Genomic DNA, 18,484 nt, shown 5'->3' with positions numbered 1-18,484 from the left:
TTAGTCTATGTATGTGGTAATGTGTAGTCTAAGTATTTGATAAAATGTCTGAATGAGAAAATTGTTGGTGAATTGTAATTATTAAGGGTATCGAGATATGATTCTCAATTACCTTATATATATATATATATATATATATATATATATATATATATATATATATATATATATATATAGTTTCCTTCATGTAACATAAATTCCGATTATGCAGTTTATGGATGAAATGCAATATTTGGTAATATTGGCAATGTGTTCGATGAAATGCTCGAATGAGATTCGAATTGGGAATGTCTGTTAAATGCTTATACGATTGTCATATGTATCTACATGCTGCATTTGAATATGATTGGGACAACAATGTAGCCCAGGCAATCGATAACGGTTCCCGATTGAGTGGCCGAATTAGTCTCGCCACATTGGATACGTTCGATGAATCCGAGTTGTACGAAAATTGTCGACAGTGGTTAGGCCACGAGGAGTGCTTATGCGCTCCATGTCGATTAATTCAGCGCGCGCTCGTACCAATCAAACTTGTTAAATAACCCAATTAGCCTATTGTATATTTACCATGTATGGATACTACTGCTTGAATATAAGGTACCACTTACTAATGTAAAATCTGTTTCAACCATGGTACCATGATCCGCTAAAACTCATGAGCCGGACATGGTGGTATGGGACACCGTGATCGAGCTGTCAGCCTACGCTGGGGTGACGAGCCTCCCCGTAGCGACCAGTGAGTAACTCAAACTCGTGAGCCAAATACGGTGGTATGAGACATTGTATTTGAGCTGTCAGCCTACGTTCAGGTGACGAGCCTCCCATAGTGACCTCGAGTATAAACATTTGAATTTGCCTATCTACTGCTTTCATTAGGGGTGATGCCCTACAACTTGCCTATCATATGTGATTAATTAAGAATGACGACCCTAGATGGATCTCCGTTTAGGGTTAGTGATATAAAGAGAGGTGCCTTAGTTTTCCAAATCTTCTGTATGAATAAGCCTAATTAAGTACTTGGCTAACACGACCATGCACCGCATTGCATGTGCTTTGGCGATGAAGGGCATGTTTAAGGAGTTTGTCATGCGCGAATGGTTGACGAAGTCGCTTGTGAGGGAGCTTCGTGCGAGTGCATGCATTATTATAACATACCATCCCTGCATTAACAAAAGTACTTAGGATATGATTATTGTACTGCTTTATCATTACTGCTTGACTGAATTGATAACATGTTAACCTTTGCCTTATAGTACCACTGAGTTGATCACTCACTCCCACTCTGGGATGGTATTTTAAAACACCAACTAGACTTTGTTGTAGATGCAGGTGATAATGGAGTCTATGCATCTGAGATGGACTTCTTTGACGCGAGGAGGAGTTCTCCTATTACAGATATTAGGCGGGTCTATGTAGACCATGCGCTGATCGACGGGATCATAGGGATTACATGGATTAGTCGAACATGTACATTTTGATATTTTGTAAATTTTGAAACAATACATGTTTATATTCAGCCCAATACCATACTCATACTTTGGAGGTTACAACACCCTCACGTACTTATATATATATATATATATATATATATATATATATATATATATATATATATATATATATATATATATATATATATGTGTTTCAGTCTTCCGCTTGCTAAATTAAATTATCTCTGGAGTATGATATGCTATTTTAGTATAATCCCTCTCATGTTTAATGCATTAATATGAATAGCATTTAAACATCATTATCTATGTTCCATACGTGATGCGTTGGATCTCGGGAGTTGAGCTTTGCTTGACCCTTGAAATTCGGGGTATTACAATATATCTTCTAACTGTAAATATATCATTAATTCTATTTTGGATATTATGGTCCACTCAAATGTTGATTTGGCCTAATTTTTCGAGGTTTGTCATATTTTGATTCTCAAAATTTAATTGAACGAATCAATCAAGCCACATATGTACTAGTAAGCCCAACACGTAATTTAAGTAAAAGCAAAACAAGTCTTGCTAACGAGTTTTGTTTTTCTTATTTGTTTTACATTCCTAAGGTGCTCCAAAGTGTACCTTGTACATATATACACTTGTTGATATATGTGCACATAAGTTGTCCCCATGGTAAATCCGCAACGTTTATCATGCAGGCTTTAAGCATAATAATATAAATAAATAGAGTAATACTAAATAAAGTACTGATCTTGCAAGCCTTCTTTTTCTTCATCTATCTCTCTACCCTATCTTCTCTCTCTCTCTCTCTCTCTCTCTCTCTCTTTTTAATTAATTAATTAATTTTTTTCTTTCTCTCTTATGAAGAGAAAACGGTTCTTCGGCGGATTGTTACAACCAATATGATCATTCCCTTTTAAAAATTTAAAATTTGAATTTTAGCCAACCTAAAATTTTGGATGGTTACAGTATAAATTCCCTCAAGTATGCTGACCTCTCCTCCCAATGTTTTGTGGGGATGCAGGGTGTATGTGGAGGTGAAAGGATATTGGGGTGGTTAAACCTGTGGGGCTGGTGCGATGTTCAAGGGCGGCATATGGCCGCATATGTTGTTTTGATGAGCAATGTACGCTGTGAATGGTGTCTGCATGCAGGGGATGTTCGTGGCATTATCGACGATGCTGTGCATGATTCTCTATTGGGAGAGAATGATGAATGATGCTTTTGGGTCTGCTCGCTGTTGGAAGGTATTGGTGAACTCGAGTGTGTGTGTGTGTGGGCTGTTTGAAAATCATAATGATGCTCTTGTTGGCATGGAAGGGTACGGTTTTCGGATGTATGCAGAGTGGAATAATAATAAAAAGCAGCATGATGATAATAATAATAATAATAAAAAGCCGCATGCTAACTCCAAAAGAAAAAAAAAAAAAGTGGGAAACTTATGGCCAGGTGCGATAAGGAAGGAGATCAATTCAGCTCTGCATCAGCTGGAATTAGTATGAATCTTTGTGCTGCCCTTGCTCGCTGTGCATATTATCTTCAAAAAAATAAAAATAAATAAATACAAAAACAAAAACAAAAACAAAAAAACAGAGCGACTCATAAACTGGATCAGACTCAACTGAATCTGATACAACTCAGACAAGTCATCAATCAATGACAGCAAAACCCTTAGCTCTATCAAACAGTGTAGGCGTAAACAATAACACCCATCAATACATTCACTGATCTGTGTAACCAGATCAAGGGCTGGATTCGCTGCTCCCAGAGCTTCTTCCCGTCAGAGTCAAGGTTCTACCCAACTTCAGCAAGATGGATCCTGAGATGGTATATCGATTATTTACCAACAACAAGAATGCAACAAAGGTCTCTTCTGACTTCCTGGTGAACGCATTCAACGGTCTCCAGCCAATCGCACTGGATAAACTTAGATAAAATTATCATCCCGTTCAGATCTTCACCATCAGCCCGCTCAATAAATTCTCACAGGGTTCTTTGAACAGCTTGCTAACACAATACCACATATGCATGGCTTGGCTAGATAATCAAGCTCCACGGTTAGTCATTTATGCCAGTTTTGGGAGCTTAGCTTCCATTGATAAAACAGAAATGGTGGAGATAGCTTGGGGCCTCGCCTATAGTGACCAGCCGTTCTTGTGGGTGGTCCACCCCAGTTCAATCAACGGCCACGAATGGGTTGAACTGTCTCAAGGGTTCGAAGAGAAGGCGAGGGAGAGGAGCCTGATCATTAATTGGGACCCACAACAAGAAGTTCTGGCCCATCTATCAGTGGGAGGAATTCCGACACACAATGGTTGGAAATCCACGTTGGATAGTGATGTAGAGTGGGTCGCGGATAGTTACATGGCCAAGATGGATCAGAAAAGGCCTGGTCAATGACAGAAGTGATCCAGACCATCGAACCTTAAATCGGGCGTATCTTGCAATCCGGAATGAGTTATCTGACGTAAAATATATGATTTTGGGGTAGAACGAGCTACTGAAGCCAACCAACCCCACTACGCCGAGTTGCGCAGCCCGGAATTGTGAAAAACCCCTAGATCGATGGTCGTTTTCCTGTTTTAATTTCGTTTTTACTATAAATAGTAAGTTTTAGTTTGATTATAACTCTTCATCCGTCAGGCTTTAGGAGTTGCGCCCAACGTGAAAAGAGCTTAGAATAATTAGGAGAACAGTTTGGTGAAGCCAAATAGGATACTTACTATTTTTGGCCGAAAACCTTGCGCACTAGTAGACATCATGATCGTCTATAAATAGTAAGTTTACTATTTATAGTAAGTCGCGGATTCTAAGAGTTTGAGTTGTAGTTTGATTCTAATTTCTTTCCCATTGCTTGGTACCCCTATTTAAAGGGTTGTGAACTCGTTTTTATTTATTAATTAATCAATTTCGAATTTATCAGAATTTATTTTTATTTTCTGCTTTCTTTCCTCGTGGATTCGAGAAGTCTCTGTGAGGAGTCCAAAGAAGCTCCGTGGATTCGGAGTAGTTATCCTCATCACGTTCATCCCCGTGTCAATTGGTATCAGAGCGAGGATTCCTCTCGGCCTGATGGCAAACAACGAAGGTATAAATCAAAATCCTGTGGACGGTGATCCAGGGATTCGTTATCTTTCAGAAAGAATAGAAGCTTTCCATCGGGAGAGTCAGTTGACCATGCAAGGGCTGCAGGCAACTCTCGACCGTCTTGCGGATGCACTACTTCCGCCCCGAGCGCTAGGCGATGCTCCACCACCCATGGTGGCTCCACCACCCATGGTTGTTGTACGACACAACCCCGATTTTCGTAGAGCACTACCAGTGGCAAACCGTAGGGCTACACCAGATGATGCAAGTTCTAGCGACGAGGACCTTAATGAGGGTTTTGCTCAACGACCAATCCATGGAGGTGATCATCTAGATCGTGCTGAAAGAGACTATCGAGGTAAGGCTGAACTTTCTAGTTTTAACAGTTTATTACGTATAGAAGATTTTCTCGATTGACTAGCCGAAGTAGAGAGATATTTTGATTACATGGACGTGCCAGATCATAAAAGGATAAAATTGGTAGCGTTTAAATTAAAATCTGGTGCTTCTGCATGGTGGGAACAATTACAACTCTCACGAGCCTGCCAGAACAAGGCGTCCATCTCATCATGGCCACGGATGAGACGTCTTCTTCGATCACGATTTCTCCCCAGTGATTATGAGCAGATTATTCCAGCAATATCAAAATTGCAGACAAGAAAATCGAACTGTCACAGATTACACTGAAGAATTTCAATGGTTGGCTACATGAAACGATCTGTCAGAATCTGAGTCACAGAAGGTGGCTTGATTTATAGGTGGATTGCGACTGATAATTCAGGACCGAGTTCAGATGTACCCAGTCGGGACCGTGGATGAAGCAGTTCAATTAGCGGGTAGGGCAGAAACACAACTTGCAAGAGCTCTTGCTCGTCCATATCCTTCAAATCGACCCCTCATGACGGGTCCCACGCAGGATCCAGTGCTGCCACGAGGAAAAGATCCAGTACCTCAACTTCCTACAACCGCAAACCGTGATACCGGGAGTGGCTCATCCAGACCTCAACGTGCAACACCCATAACAGCAGGTCCGAGTAGGATTCCAAATCCTTATACTCGGCCAAGGTCGAACAATTGTTACCGCTGTGGCCAACCAGGCCACTTATCAAACACTTGTCCTCAATGTCCCGTAGCGCACTTGACCATAAACGAAGGGAGCACTGAAGATGAGGCCGCAGAAGAAGACCATCGCTTTGATGAACATGAACAAACCACTAAAGAAATAGCAGGTGGCGATGAAGTGACGGACGAGGATCGTGGCAATTTCTAGTTGTGAGGTGATTACTGTATACCCCACAAAAGGAATTACATCCACAGCGACACAATATATTTCGTACTTAGTGCACCGTCAACGGAAAGGTCTGTGATGTGATTATAGACAGTGGTAGTAGTGAAAACATCGTCTCGAGAGTAATGGTGGACAAGTTGCAACTACCAATGATGAAACATCCTTCCTCATACTCAATTGGCTGGATAAAAAAGGTGAATGAGACCAAGATAACTGAACAATGTACTATCTCGTTTTCAATTGGTAAAAATTATAAGGATCAAATACTTTGTGACGTGGTCGATATGGAAGCTTGTCATATGTTACTCGGTTAACCCTGGCAGTCGGACCGTGATGCGACCCATCGGGGATGAGATAATGTCTACGTATTCGTCAAGGATAGTCGAAAAATAATCCTTGCCCCTATGGCACCAGAGAACCACCCTGAAGCCTCTAAAGTAGAGGGGAGTTCCCTCTTGATCATTCGAGATTTCATGGAGGAATCCAAGGAAACTGGCGAGGTATACGTCATAGTAGTGAAGGGTGAGGAAGAGGAACCCTCAAACATCCCTCCAAGTTTAAGACTGTTGCTAAATGAATTCAAAGAAGTCTGGCCTGAGGATTTACCTGATGGATTGCCCCCCATGAGGGACATCCAACATCACATAGACCTCGTCCCTAGAGATAGCCTGCCCAATCGCCCTCATTATCGGATGAGTCCGAAGGAGTGTGAGATACTTCAGGGGCAAGTAGAGGAATTGATCCATAAGGGTCTCTTGAGAGAGAGCATGAGCCCATGTGCCGTACCAGCATTATTAACGCCAAAAAAAAAGATGGAAGCTAGCGCATGTGTGTCGACAACCGAGCAATCAACAAAATTACCATCAAATATTGGTTCTCAATACCACGGTTGGACGACATGCTCGATATGTTAGAAGGGGCCAAGGTGTTCTCTAAACTAGATCTAAGGAGCGGGTACCATCAGATTCGTATTCGACCCGGTGATGAGTGGAAAACGGCATTTAAGACCAAGGAAGGGTTGTATGAGTGGCTGGTCATGCCCTTCGGCCTATCGAACGCACCAAGTACTTTTATGCGTTTGATGAATTAAGTTCTAAAACCATTCACTGGCTAATTTGTCGTATTATATTTTGATGACATATTGATATATAGCCAGGATGAGCACAGGAAACATCTCAGGCAGGTGCTACAAGTCCTACAACTTAACAAGTTGTACCTTAACTTGAAGAAGTGTAGTTTTTTAACTGACAGCCTATTGTTTCTAGGGTTTGTTATAACATCAACAGGTATTTGTATAGACGATAAAAAGGTGAGAGCTATTAGGGAATGGCCGATCCTGACAAACATTCATGAGGTGAGGAGTTTTCACGGGTTGACGACTTTCTATCGTCGATTTGTGTGAGATTTTAGCACCATAGTCGCGCCTATAACAGATTGCATGAAAAAAGGACTGTTCCAGTGGACTGATAAAGCTGATAAGAGTTTTCATGAGATCAAGCATCATTTGTCTACAACACCGGTCTTGGTGCTTCCTAATTTCGAGAAATTGTTTAAGGTTGAGTGTAACGCTTCATACGTCGGAATTGGAGGAGTATTATCACAGGAAGGCAGGCCGGTAGCCTTCTATAGCGAGAAGCTCAGCAAAGCCCGAAAGAAGTGGTCGACTTATGAGCTTGAGTTGTACGCAGTTGTTCAAGCGCTGCGACATTGGCAGCATTATCTGATTTAAAGAGAGTTTGTTTTGTACACTGACCATCAAGTATTAAAGTTTATTAATAGTCAGACTAACGTGAATCGTGTGCATACTAGATGGGTTGCGTTTTTACGGGAATTCACGTTCGTTCTAAAGCACAAGTTAGGGCATCAAAACAAGGTGGCTGATGCACTTAGCCGTCGTGCATCACTACTAGTTACAATGAGCAATGAGGTAGTCGGCTTCGACTATCTCAAGGAGCTGTATGCCGAGGATGAGGACTTCAAAGATTCTTGGATAAAGTGTCAAGAAGGTCACCCCAGTGACCTTCATATACAGGACGATTTTCTCTTCAAAGGAAATCGATTGTGCATCCCCCAAAGTTCTCTGAGGGAGCAAATTATTCAGGAGCTACATGGAGGTGGCCTTAGTGGACACCTGGGGTGAGACAAGACGCGAGCTCTTGTAGAAGAGTGGTATTACTGGCTGCAGTTAGTACGCGATGTGGGAAAAGCCGTACAACGTTGTCATGTTTGTTAGACCTCTAAGGGGCAATCTCAGAATACGAGCCTCTACACCCCGTTACCTGTGCCTGACGGTCCTTGAGAGGATTTATCAATAGACTTCGTGCTTGGTCTCCCACGAACACAACGCTGCATGGATTCGGTGTTCATGGTGGTAGATCGTTTCTTAAAGATGGTGCACTTTATCCCATGCAACAAGACCCTCGATGCAACACACATGGCGAATTTATTTTTCAAGGAGATCGTTCGGCTACACGGGGTCCCCAAGACCATTACTTCTGATCATGACACGAAGTTCATTAGCCACTTTTGGCGGACTTCATGGAATCGATTCGATACACGACTTCAATTCAGCAGTGCTTACTACCCACAGACTGATGAGCATACCGAAGTTGTGAATTGCACATTGGGAAACCTCCTTCGCTGTATTTCAGGAGAAAAATCGAAGCAGTGGGATTTATACTTATCCCAAGTAGAGTTTGCATTCAACAACATGGTGAATCGCTCGACCGGGAGATCACCGTTCCAGATTATCTACGGACGAGTGCCTCGCCACACACTTGACTTGGTCTCTCTACCCAAGCACCGATGCACGAGCATTACATCAGAACATATGGCAGACAAGATCATGGGCATCCATGCAGAAGTGTAGACCAAGCTATATGCCTCAAACGAGAAGTACAAGGAATAAGCGAACAAACATCGGCAACAAAAAGTGTTCGAGGTGGGCGACCGCGTTATGGTCCATCTACGCAAAGAGAGATTTCCGACCGGGACATACAACAAGTTGAAAAATAAGAAGATTAGACCGGTCCCAATCATCCGAAAGATCAATGACAATGCTTATATTGTTGATCTTCTAGATTACATGGCAATCTCACTGACTTTCAATGTCGTGGACCTGACCGAGTATCATGAACCAAAGCATGACGAGAACTCGAGGACGAGTTCTTTTGAAGTGGAGGAGACTGATGTAGAGCAGGTCACGGACAGTTACATGGCCAAGATGGATCAGAAAAGGCCCGGTCGACGACAGAAGTGATCCATACCATCGAACCTTAAATCGGGTGTATCTTGCAATCCAGAATGAGTTATCTGACGTAAAATATATGATTTTGGGGTAGAACGAGCTACTGAAGCCAACCAACCCGCTATAGCGGGTTGCGCAGCCCGGAATTGCGAAAAACCCTTGGATCGATGGTCGTTTCCCTGTTTTAATTTCATTTTTACTATAAATAGTAAGTTTTAGTTTAATTATAACTCTTCATCCGTCGGGCTTTAGGAGTTGCACCCAACGTGAAATTAAAAAATCAGAATTACTAAAAATAGTAAAATTTTCCTAAAAATTCATTTTTTAAGCTGAAAGCGCGCGTTTTCTGACGAAACAGATAGATGTAACCCACTCTGTGGGTCGGTTCACCTCGGATGGCCCGTTTCAGTAAAGATTGATAGGTTGTGCACCCCGTAACGATACCCGGATCAAATATGGTCAATTTACGGTCCATCTTCTTTTGGCCCAACCATGCTCGGAACGTATATGTGACACGTTCTACATCAATCCCCTCCACTTCAAAAAAACTCATCCTCGAGTTACGCAAGAGACTTAGCACATGAGTCTGAGATAACTTCTGATGCCGATATTCGTTAGCCCTTTTTTGTATTTGGCATTAAGCCCTTGAGCAGACACAATACATGTACTCATGCTTTCCTTGACTTCACTAATATTGATCAATTCCTTCACATCTGTCTTCAAGATCTCATATCTTTTTTATAATGTGGGCAATTAGGCGGACTTGCCCCTGAGACGGGATCAATGTGATTTTGTATATCTCGTATGGGAGGCAATTTATTGGGGGATTCATTGAGCACAATCTCCTTGAACTCCTGCAACATTGGCTTCAAATCTCTAGGATATTCACAGGCTCCGTATATTCTTTCTTTTCAACTAATGGATATATATCTCTTGTTTCCTCAGATTGTTTAACAAAAGCCTGTTCAGTTGTGAGAGACTGTTCCACAACTTTAGAAATCTTGAGTTGGTTCTCCCTTCCCATAGGGCCGAGGATAATCTTTTTACCATCTTTAATAAAGATAAATAGGTTATCCCGATCCCTATGTGTAGCATTAATATTATTTTGCCAGGGTTGACCAAGTAACATGTGGCAAGCTTCCATGTCGACCACGTCACACATTACTTCATCCTTATAATATTTACCAATGGAAAAGGATATATGACATCGTTCAATTACCTCTGTTTTGTTGACCTCCTTGATCCATCCAATCATGTATGGAGATGAGTGTCTTTCTGTTTTCAGTTGTAGCTTTTCCACCATTATTTTTAACACGAAATTCTCATCACTCTTGACATCGATGATCACACTGCAGACTTTTTTGTATCAGTGCACCTTGTTCGAAAGATATTGTCTTGCTGTAATTCTATTTCTACCTTTGGCATGTATAACGACTTCTTCATAATCGAAGTGGTGGCCTGTGATTTACCATCATCTAATGGTACTTTGTAGAAATTGGGGTTGTGTCGTACAACAACCTTTGGTGGTGGAGCCACCATGGGTGGTGGAGCAACCATGGGTGGTGAAGCACCGCCTAGGGCTCGGGGCGGAAGTAGCGCATCCGCAAGACGGTCGAGGGTTGCCTGCAGCCCTTGCATGGTCAACTGACTCTCCCGGTGGAAAGCTTTCATTCTTTTCGAAAGATAACGAATCCCTGGATCACCGTCCACAGGATTTTGATTCATACCTTCATTGTTTGCCATCAGCCCAAGGGGAATCCTCGCTCTGATACCAATTGATGCAGGGATAAATGTGATGAGGTCAATCACTGTCTTCCTCAAGGATAACTACTTCGAATCCAAGGAGCTTCTCTGGACTCCTCACAGAGACTTCTCGAATCCACGAGGAAAGAAAGCAAGAAAATAGAAATAAATTCTTATCAAATTTGAAATTGATTAATGAATAATTGATAATGCCCTAATGTGTCTCCTTACACCATTAATATAGAAAAAAATAAACTAAAATTCGTAATTACCAAAAATAGCAAATTTCTAACTCTAATAAAAATCATAATTCTAATAAAACTCTTCTAAGGCCTAATTTCTAAAAATAAAAATTATAAATAAACTTTCTCTAGAAGATTCCTAGTATAACTGAAAGTTATTTCTAAAAGGAAAGAAAATCTAAAACTCTAAAAAATATTAAAAAATCGAAATTACTAAAAATAGTAAAATTTTCCTAAAAATTCATTTTTTGAGCTCAAAGCGCGTGTTTTCTGATGAAACGGTCCTATTTGGCTTCACCAAACCATTCTCCTAATTATTCTAAGCTCTTTCCACGTTGGGCGCAACTCCTAAAGCCCGACGGATGAAGAGTTATAATCAAACTAAAACTTACTATTTATAGTAAAAATGAAATTAAAACAAGGAAACGACCATCGATCCAGGGGTTTTTCGCAAGTTCGAGCTGCGCAACCCGGCGTAGTGGGGTTAGTTGGCTTCAGTAGCTCGTTCTACCCCAAAATCATATATTTTACGTCAGATAACTCATTCCGGATTGCAAGATACGCACGATTTAAGGTTCGATGGTCTGGATCACTTCTGTCTTCGATAACATATACGAAGGGGTCCCCATGCTATGTTGTCGTTATTTATGGGACCAAAAGGTGAATGCTAGGCATGTGAGCCACGTTTGGAGGGTGGGAATACAACTTGAGAATGGGTTCCAGAGAGGTGAGATAAAGCGGGCCATAAGAGATTGATGGTGGAGACTGAAGGAGAGTAGAGGAGAGAGAGGACGAGTTCTAAAGGAAAATGCAATGAGTTGTATAATGAAGGTTCTTCATATGAGTCATTGGAGAGTTTGATTGATCTTATCATGTCATTTTAATACCTCTTTACTTATCATATTCCATCTATATGATCATTCTATGGGCAAGCTACAACAAGATGTATGTGATCAAATAGGGCTTTGTTTCAGTATAACTATTCCTTTGATGTTAAATGGTGCACTGATTGAAAATTAGGCTGTATGTGAACTTCCAGTACAACCATTTCTTTCCTGTCTATGGGTCAACGACACAGAATTTTCCCATGAATCCGGATCCTCTGCTTGAAACAAACAGAAAATTCCTGCTTTCCTGCATCCTAATTGGTCCATGTCATCACGCATGTTGTCAGCATTGCTGCATTAAATGCAGCGTGTGATGATGTGGCCAGATTATATTACAACAAACTGGAATTCTCTTATCCATCCAGTGCAGAAAGTGGGCCACACCATGATGACATTTTGAATGAAGCATAGTACTTAGAAACACAAAACGTTGGCTCGACAAGTAACCCACAAGAATCGGGTTGACATGAAAACTAGGACTAGTTACTCCAGCAGATGGGAGTATTTTTGTAGTTGTTTGACATTTAAAAAGTATAAATAATACATAAATGGTCTTGAGTGGTGCTGAGTAGTTCTAGTCGAGTCAAGTTTTATGAAGTCCCCCCTCCCCCCAAAGTTTTTGGCAAGTTTTTAAAGTCCAGTTGGGTTTTTCCGGAGCTTTGTGACTGAGTTGTGACCAAATTGCGTTTTTTACTAGCCTTATTGAAATCTGGTTGAGGTCCTCTTTATTATTATTATTATTATTATTTTTAATTTTTAAAGCAGTGGTACGAAGATCAGGCCAATCAATTATCAGGTGGGCCACATCAGTACATTGAGTCATATCATCAGCTATCCAATGGTTTGGTGTTGTGCCCCGCTCTATGAATGGATGCGTCCGGGACACGACTTAAGCTCCTAAAGTATTGTGCTAAGGGCCAGTTTGATTACACCATCAAAACCAGGGTTCGGAGACGAGACCCTTGTCTCAATCCAAAATATGGGTTTCTGGCAAATGTTGATTTCACCCAGATGAAATGGCTGAGTGTGGTGACCCTGCAGCGATTGACACTCTCTTCCAACACACTATCCAATATTATGGAAAACAATCATTCAATAACGTTGAACGTGAGGTTGCCTGAGTGTGTTCATGACATCCAATCAGTCCCAATTAGGGTAGGCCCACCATAAATTTTTGGTGTGCCACAAAAAAGAAAAAAAAGAAGGGTACAACCAGTACATGTGCCACCTGAATTTTTAGGTTTTTAGATTGCTTTCCATTATTTTGTAATGGGACCTACCATGCTTTAATTATATATGTCATGCTTTCCAATATTATTTTGTAATGGGACGTACCATGCTTTATATATGTCATGTTTTCCAATATTATTTTGTAATCGGACCTACCATACTTTATATATGTCATCAGACCGGTGCATTAAGAAAGCATGCATCCGTGATGACGGGATTCCCAAAAATCAAGCCGTTAAAAATAATAAGGCGGGTTGCAGCATAGAAACAATGGATTACTATCCAGAAACCTCTAAATTCAGGCAGTAGTCTACTTGATGGTTGGATCAGCGCTATCCCTGATAGACAATTGGAAGCCATACACATGTAGAATAGGCTTATGTTACAAGTACTTGTAGAGGAACCAACTTCTCCAACCCCATCGGCTATAAAAGCTGCTGGATCTATGCAAGACGACTAGTATATGCTTATTCTATAATGCAGTGTGTAGGGCCCACCATCTATTTTCAGATCACGTGCAGATGGGCTCCCACAAACGATGGACAGAGTGGGAGACGCTTAATCAGGCCAACTCGATTTGACACCTGTATGATATGTGACACATCAGTCAGTCTCTCTCTCTCTCCCTCTCTCTCTCTCTCTGCTCGCGCACAAAGCTTCTATAAGGTCGACCTCACGTGAGCTTCCCTGCTTAGCCTAAAAGCCAGTAGCCGATTTCCACAGCAGCCCATTTCGTCTCCAAAACAATGGAAGAATCGACCATGCTGCAAATCCAAGAAAAGAGAGTCCCTCATTTGGTTATTTTGCCACTCCCATTTCAAGGACACATCAATCCCATGCTTCAACTGGCCACTCTCCTACACTCCAAAGGATTCTCAATCACCGTAAGTCACACTCACTTCAACTCTCCCAGTCCATTCAACTTCCCCAACTTCAACTTCGAGCCCATACCCGATGTCTTATCAGACGGTCAGCTCTGGAGTGAGGACCCCTTAACCCTTGTGTCCATCCTCAACGACACATGCCAAGTACCATTCCATGATCGCTTGTGCCAATTGCTAACAGATGGCCCGCATGGCCCGGTTAAGTGCATCATCACCGATGAGCTTTTTTACTTTCACTAAAGCTGTTGCCGACCAGTTGAATCTCCCGAGAATTTTGTTAGGCACCACCAGTGCCACATTTTCCAGCACCATGGCATCTGTGAAGCTTCTTCAGCAAAATGAAGTCATTTCAATCACGGGTATGTGTGCATATTAGAGGCCCTTTTTGGTTTCTCCCAAATCTTGATTTGTTCAGCTTGAGAAGTTATTACAATGTCTGATCTTGATATGCGGCAGCGAAAGATCTTACAATATTGGTCATGCATCCTTAGAAATCTTGATTTGATGGTACCACCAATCACACCATTACAATCTTTAGGGGCTGTTTGGATGCTGCTATCCTGCATTGACAATATGTTTGTGGAGAAACTTTTTTTTTTTTTTTTTTTACACCTGCACACGCTCCTTATGGTATTGTGGTCATGCCATCCGAAGAGTTTCTGTTCGTCTGTTTTGTTCCTTTTGGCTGTCGGTTGTTGGTGGTGAGGCCCGTTCTTTGTGGTGCCCCCCGCCCTTTTATTTCGGTTTTTTGATCAATGAACTCAGGTGGTTCGGTTTTTTTTATTTTTATTATTAACACCTGCACACGCTCACGTGGTAATGGGATTTCACCACCTATGGTTACCTGGTGTTGAAACTCCTGTGAATCTACCTCTGGGGTAAGAGTAAGGATTTGTGTCAATCAACATGTACACGTGCACAATGCTACATATGTATCAACCATTTTAAATTCCTATATATTCCAGGACACCATATCTCACATGCTTAACAAAAAGTTATATACATTTCATGTGAAGTACATAAAGTTATGTACCTTTCATGTCCAGCTCGATGTCCAACTCAGTATATGCTACAAGAACCTTTGCATGCATCCAAACAGCCTTTTATAGTGACAACTCACCACCATCTGGAGTTATGGTCTATCACCCATTATACTGTTGAGGATTTGTGCTGTTGAATCACACAAATTTAGATCTAGGATAGCAATCCAATGGCACTAAGTAAACACAAGAGAACACACAGATTTAACGTGAAAAATCCTTTCGGAAAAAAATCACGGCACAAAGCAACATAATTCCACTATGAAAGCATAAATTACAAAGAGAGAGGACTAACTCGATTCGAACAACCTCGAATCTCACCCTTGCTACACCCTTTTAGAAACCATAAAACCCTTTTAGGAACCCTTGGAACCCCTTTAGAAAGCTTTAGCATGCCCTATAATAGTCATATGTACCTCTATTTATAGTTTAGGAAACTCGACTTCTCACTTATTTGAAATCGTTTCAAATTTACGCAGTCCACACAGAATTTGCGGATAATCTGCATAACCTTCGACTAGTCGAGCTAGGACTTCGATTAGTCAAAGGCACCCTCGACCGGTCGATCCTGACCCTCGACTGGTCGAGCATCCTGGCCACCCAAATATAATGCTTGCTGGACTTCGAGTAGAGCGAGCCTTAACCGGTCGAGTAGACTCTCGATTGGTCGAGCCAGTTCCTCGACTAGTCGAGTAGCGCGGTGATGTACAGATTTAAAACATCTATTTGACAACAGATACTTGATGCACCTGTATATCAATCCAGAGTGTCCGAATTGTAAGCCTATATGGAGGGAGCGTGCCTCTACTTCTTTTTTTTTTTTTTTTTAAATAACCGAAGCGATATATTCATTGATCAGAAAAACTAGCCAAGGTATGCTTACACATTCGAGCAGGGCCCATTACAAAAAAGAAAGGGGCCTGCCTATCATATGGACAAAAAAGGAAATTGAGCATGCCTCTATATGCACAATGTTTGGACAATCTTAATCGTCTGATTTTCTTAGTTGAATTTGGACAGCTGATTTTCTTCTTCTTCTTCCCTTTTTAAGGTATTCATTTGGCATTCACTGGTTGGATGGTCAGGATCATTCGATCAGTTCAATTATTCACCATTGCCCCATCTGCATTGGACTCATGATTTGGACAGTTTACAAGTTGCATTGAGGTGTATCTGCAGCATATAAAGCTGATGAGATGCCATAACCTGACAATTTTTCTTGAGTTGATCTCCCGATGAAAGTGGGCCAGATTGGCAAAATCAGTGATTCTGCTCGACCTATCTGATCTCGATTCCTCAACTCAACTGAGCCAGCGGGGTAACTTGTCCTGGTCAAGTATCATGGGCCAGGCTTGTCTTGGACAACCGTTGGCCCAGTTCAGTTAAGCCCATTTACACCTCCAAGTAGCTCTAAAATCTATTAAGAAAATGAAATAGAAGGAAAGATAGTATTGATCCTTTATGAAGAATATGAAGAAAATGAAACTAATAACATGGCTCGGGGTGAGGCCCCTTTTAGTGATCATGAACATTTATTTGGTGGACCCCACTATGAAACTTACCACATGTCACACGACAGTGGGGTTCAAAAAAAAAAAACACATTTAACTCAACAAACAAGAAATGCAGTAGATTATTGTAAACATATTAATGAATCCGTCTTTACCAGATGGTCTACCAAACATGCATATTCCTAAGATTCAGCCACTCAGGATCAAGGATATTCCAGACTTCAGCATGACGGATCCTGATACGTGTGAGCGATTTTGGGCCGACATGATCAATGCAATAAGGTCTGCTTTGGGTTGCATCATGAACACATTTGACGATCTTGAACCAACTGCATTCGAAAAAGTTAGACAAGATTGTCATCCCATGCCACTCTTTGCGGTTGGCCCCCTCTGTAAATTCTCTCCAGGATCATCAAACAGCTTACTAACACAAGACTACAGCTGCATGGCATGGCTAGACAAGCAGGCGCCGCAGTCGGTCATTTACATCAGCTTCGGGAGCTTAGCTTCCATAACTAAAACAGACCTAGTGGAGATTGCTTGGGGGCTAGCCAATAGTGACCAGCCCTTTTTGTGGGTGGTCCGGCCTGGCTCTATCCATGGCCATGATTGCAATGAACTACTAGAAGGGTTTGAAGAGAAGACACGGGAGAGAGACCAGATCGTGAAGTGGGCCCCACAACAAGAAGTGCTAGCCCACCCATCAGTGGGAGGATTTTGGACACACAATGGTTGGAATTCTACGTTGGAGAGCATATGTGAAGGGGTGCCCATGTTATGCTCTCCTTATTTATGGGACCAAAATGTGCATGCTAGGTATGTGAGCCATGTATGGAGGGTGGGAATGCAACTTGAGAAAGGGTTCGATGGAAGTGAGATTGAGTGGGCCGTAAGAAGATTGATGGTGGAGATTGAAGGGAAGGAGATGAGAGAGAGGGTAGGTGCTCTCAAGGAAAATGCAATGCGTTGTATGGCGAAAGGAGGTTCTTCGTATGAGTCATTAGAGAGTTTGATTGATCTTATTATGTCATTATAATGCGTCTTTTCTTATGTATTTGATTAGAGGGTAGATTCTTCGTATGCCAGCTACAATAAGATGTATGTGATCAAATAAGGCTTTGTTTCAATGTAACTATATCCCTTTGCTTCGATATTAAATAGTGCAATGATTGTACGTGAACTTTCTGTACAACCATCTCCTTTTGTATATCTTGCTTCATCAATCATAGCAGGTGGCTTCCACCTTTTATAAAAATAAAAAATAAATAAAAAATAAAAAATAAAAAAAAGAAAGGTGGTGGTGCCAGACCACGATGGATGATAAACATATTATTTAAGTGATATCTATGTAAATCAAATTGAACTGTCCAAACTTTGGTATTCAAAAAAAAAAAGAAAAAAGAAAAAAAAAAGAAAAAAAGAAAAAGATAAAAGAATGGGATTCAACAAACCAACGTTCTGTATTATCATAGCATTGGACCCACTAAGAATAAAAAGAGCTCATCATAAGCTCATGCCTCTAATATCCTCAAACAATCTCTCCAAATTCATGTAATTAAGATGACCCACCATGACTAACACATTTCCTCACTAAATCTGTCATCTTAGCCGCTGATTGATTTCCTCGGCTCAACATTTCCATTCATCAGCTCTCGCACCATCATCTCGATCGTCCGTCTTTCACACCTATCCTTCATGTCCAAACCATGCCTGATGTCTAGAATTACGCTAAACATCAAGGCTGGTGCAGAATCAGGCTCGCCCAACCTCTCTTTCTCTATGCGTTTGATACTACCCCGCCCTTTTTTCTTTTTCTTTTTTGGTTAAAAGAGGAATTTCATACATCCGGCAAAATTTACAAAATTGACATT

At 41.3% G+C, this 18,484-nt stretch overlaps 1 protein-coding gene across 1 annotated transcript; it reads left to right on the top strand.

Moving 5' to 3' along the window:
* Positions 1-2,578: 2,578 nt before the first annotated feature.
* Positions 2,579-17,649, top strand: LOC131253804 (UDP-glycosyltransferase 76B1-like). The gene is made up of 5 exons (XM_058254942.1): positions 2,579-2,701; positions 2,775-2,790; positions 3,196-3,338; positions 14,244-14,421; positions 16,772-17,649. The coding sequence occupies exons 1-5, from the start codon at positions 2,579-2,581 to the stop codon at positions 17,647-17,649; spliced, it is 1,338 nt and encodes a 445-aa protein (XP_058110925.1).
* The last annotated feature ends 835 nt before the right edge of the window (positions 17,650-18,484 follow it).

The sequence above is a fragment of the Magnolia sinica genome, chromosome 8 (assembly GCF_029962835.1).
Source record: "Magnolia sinica isolate HGM2019 chromosome 8, MsV1, whole genome shotgun sequence".
NCBI classification, from domain to species: Eukaryota; Viridiplantae; Streptophyta; class Magnoliopsida; order Magnoliales; family Magnoliaceae; genus Magnolia; species Magnolia sinica.
Note: the sequence above shows the minus strand (reverse complement) of the source record. Positions and strands in the feature narration are given on the sequence as shown.

Coding starts and splice junctions, on each gene's coding strand:
- LOC131253804 (XM_058254942.1), top strand. CDS start 2,579: ATGTACGCTGTGAATGGTGTCTGCATGCAGGGGATGTTCGTGGCATTA. Junction 3,339..14,243: donor AGGTCTCTTCTGACTTCCTG/GTGAACGCATTC, acceptor AATTGCTAACAG/ATGGCCCGCATGGCCCGGTT. Junction 14,422..16,771: donor TGAAGTCATTTCAATCACGG/GTATGTGTGCAT, acceptor CGTCTTTACCAG/ATGGTCTACCAAACATGCAT.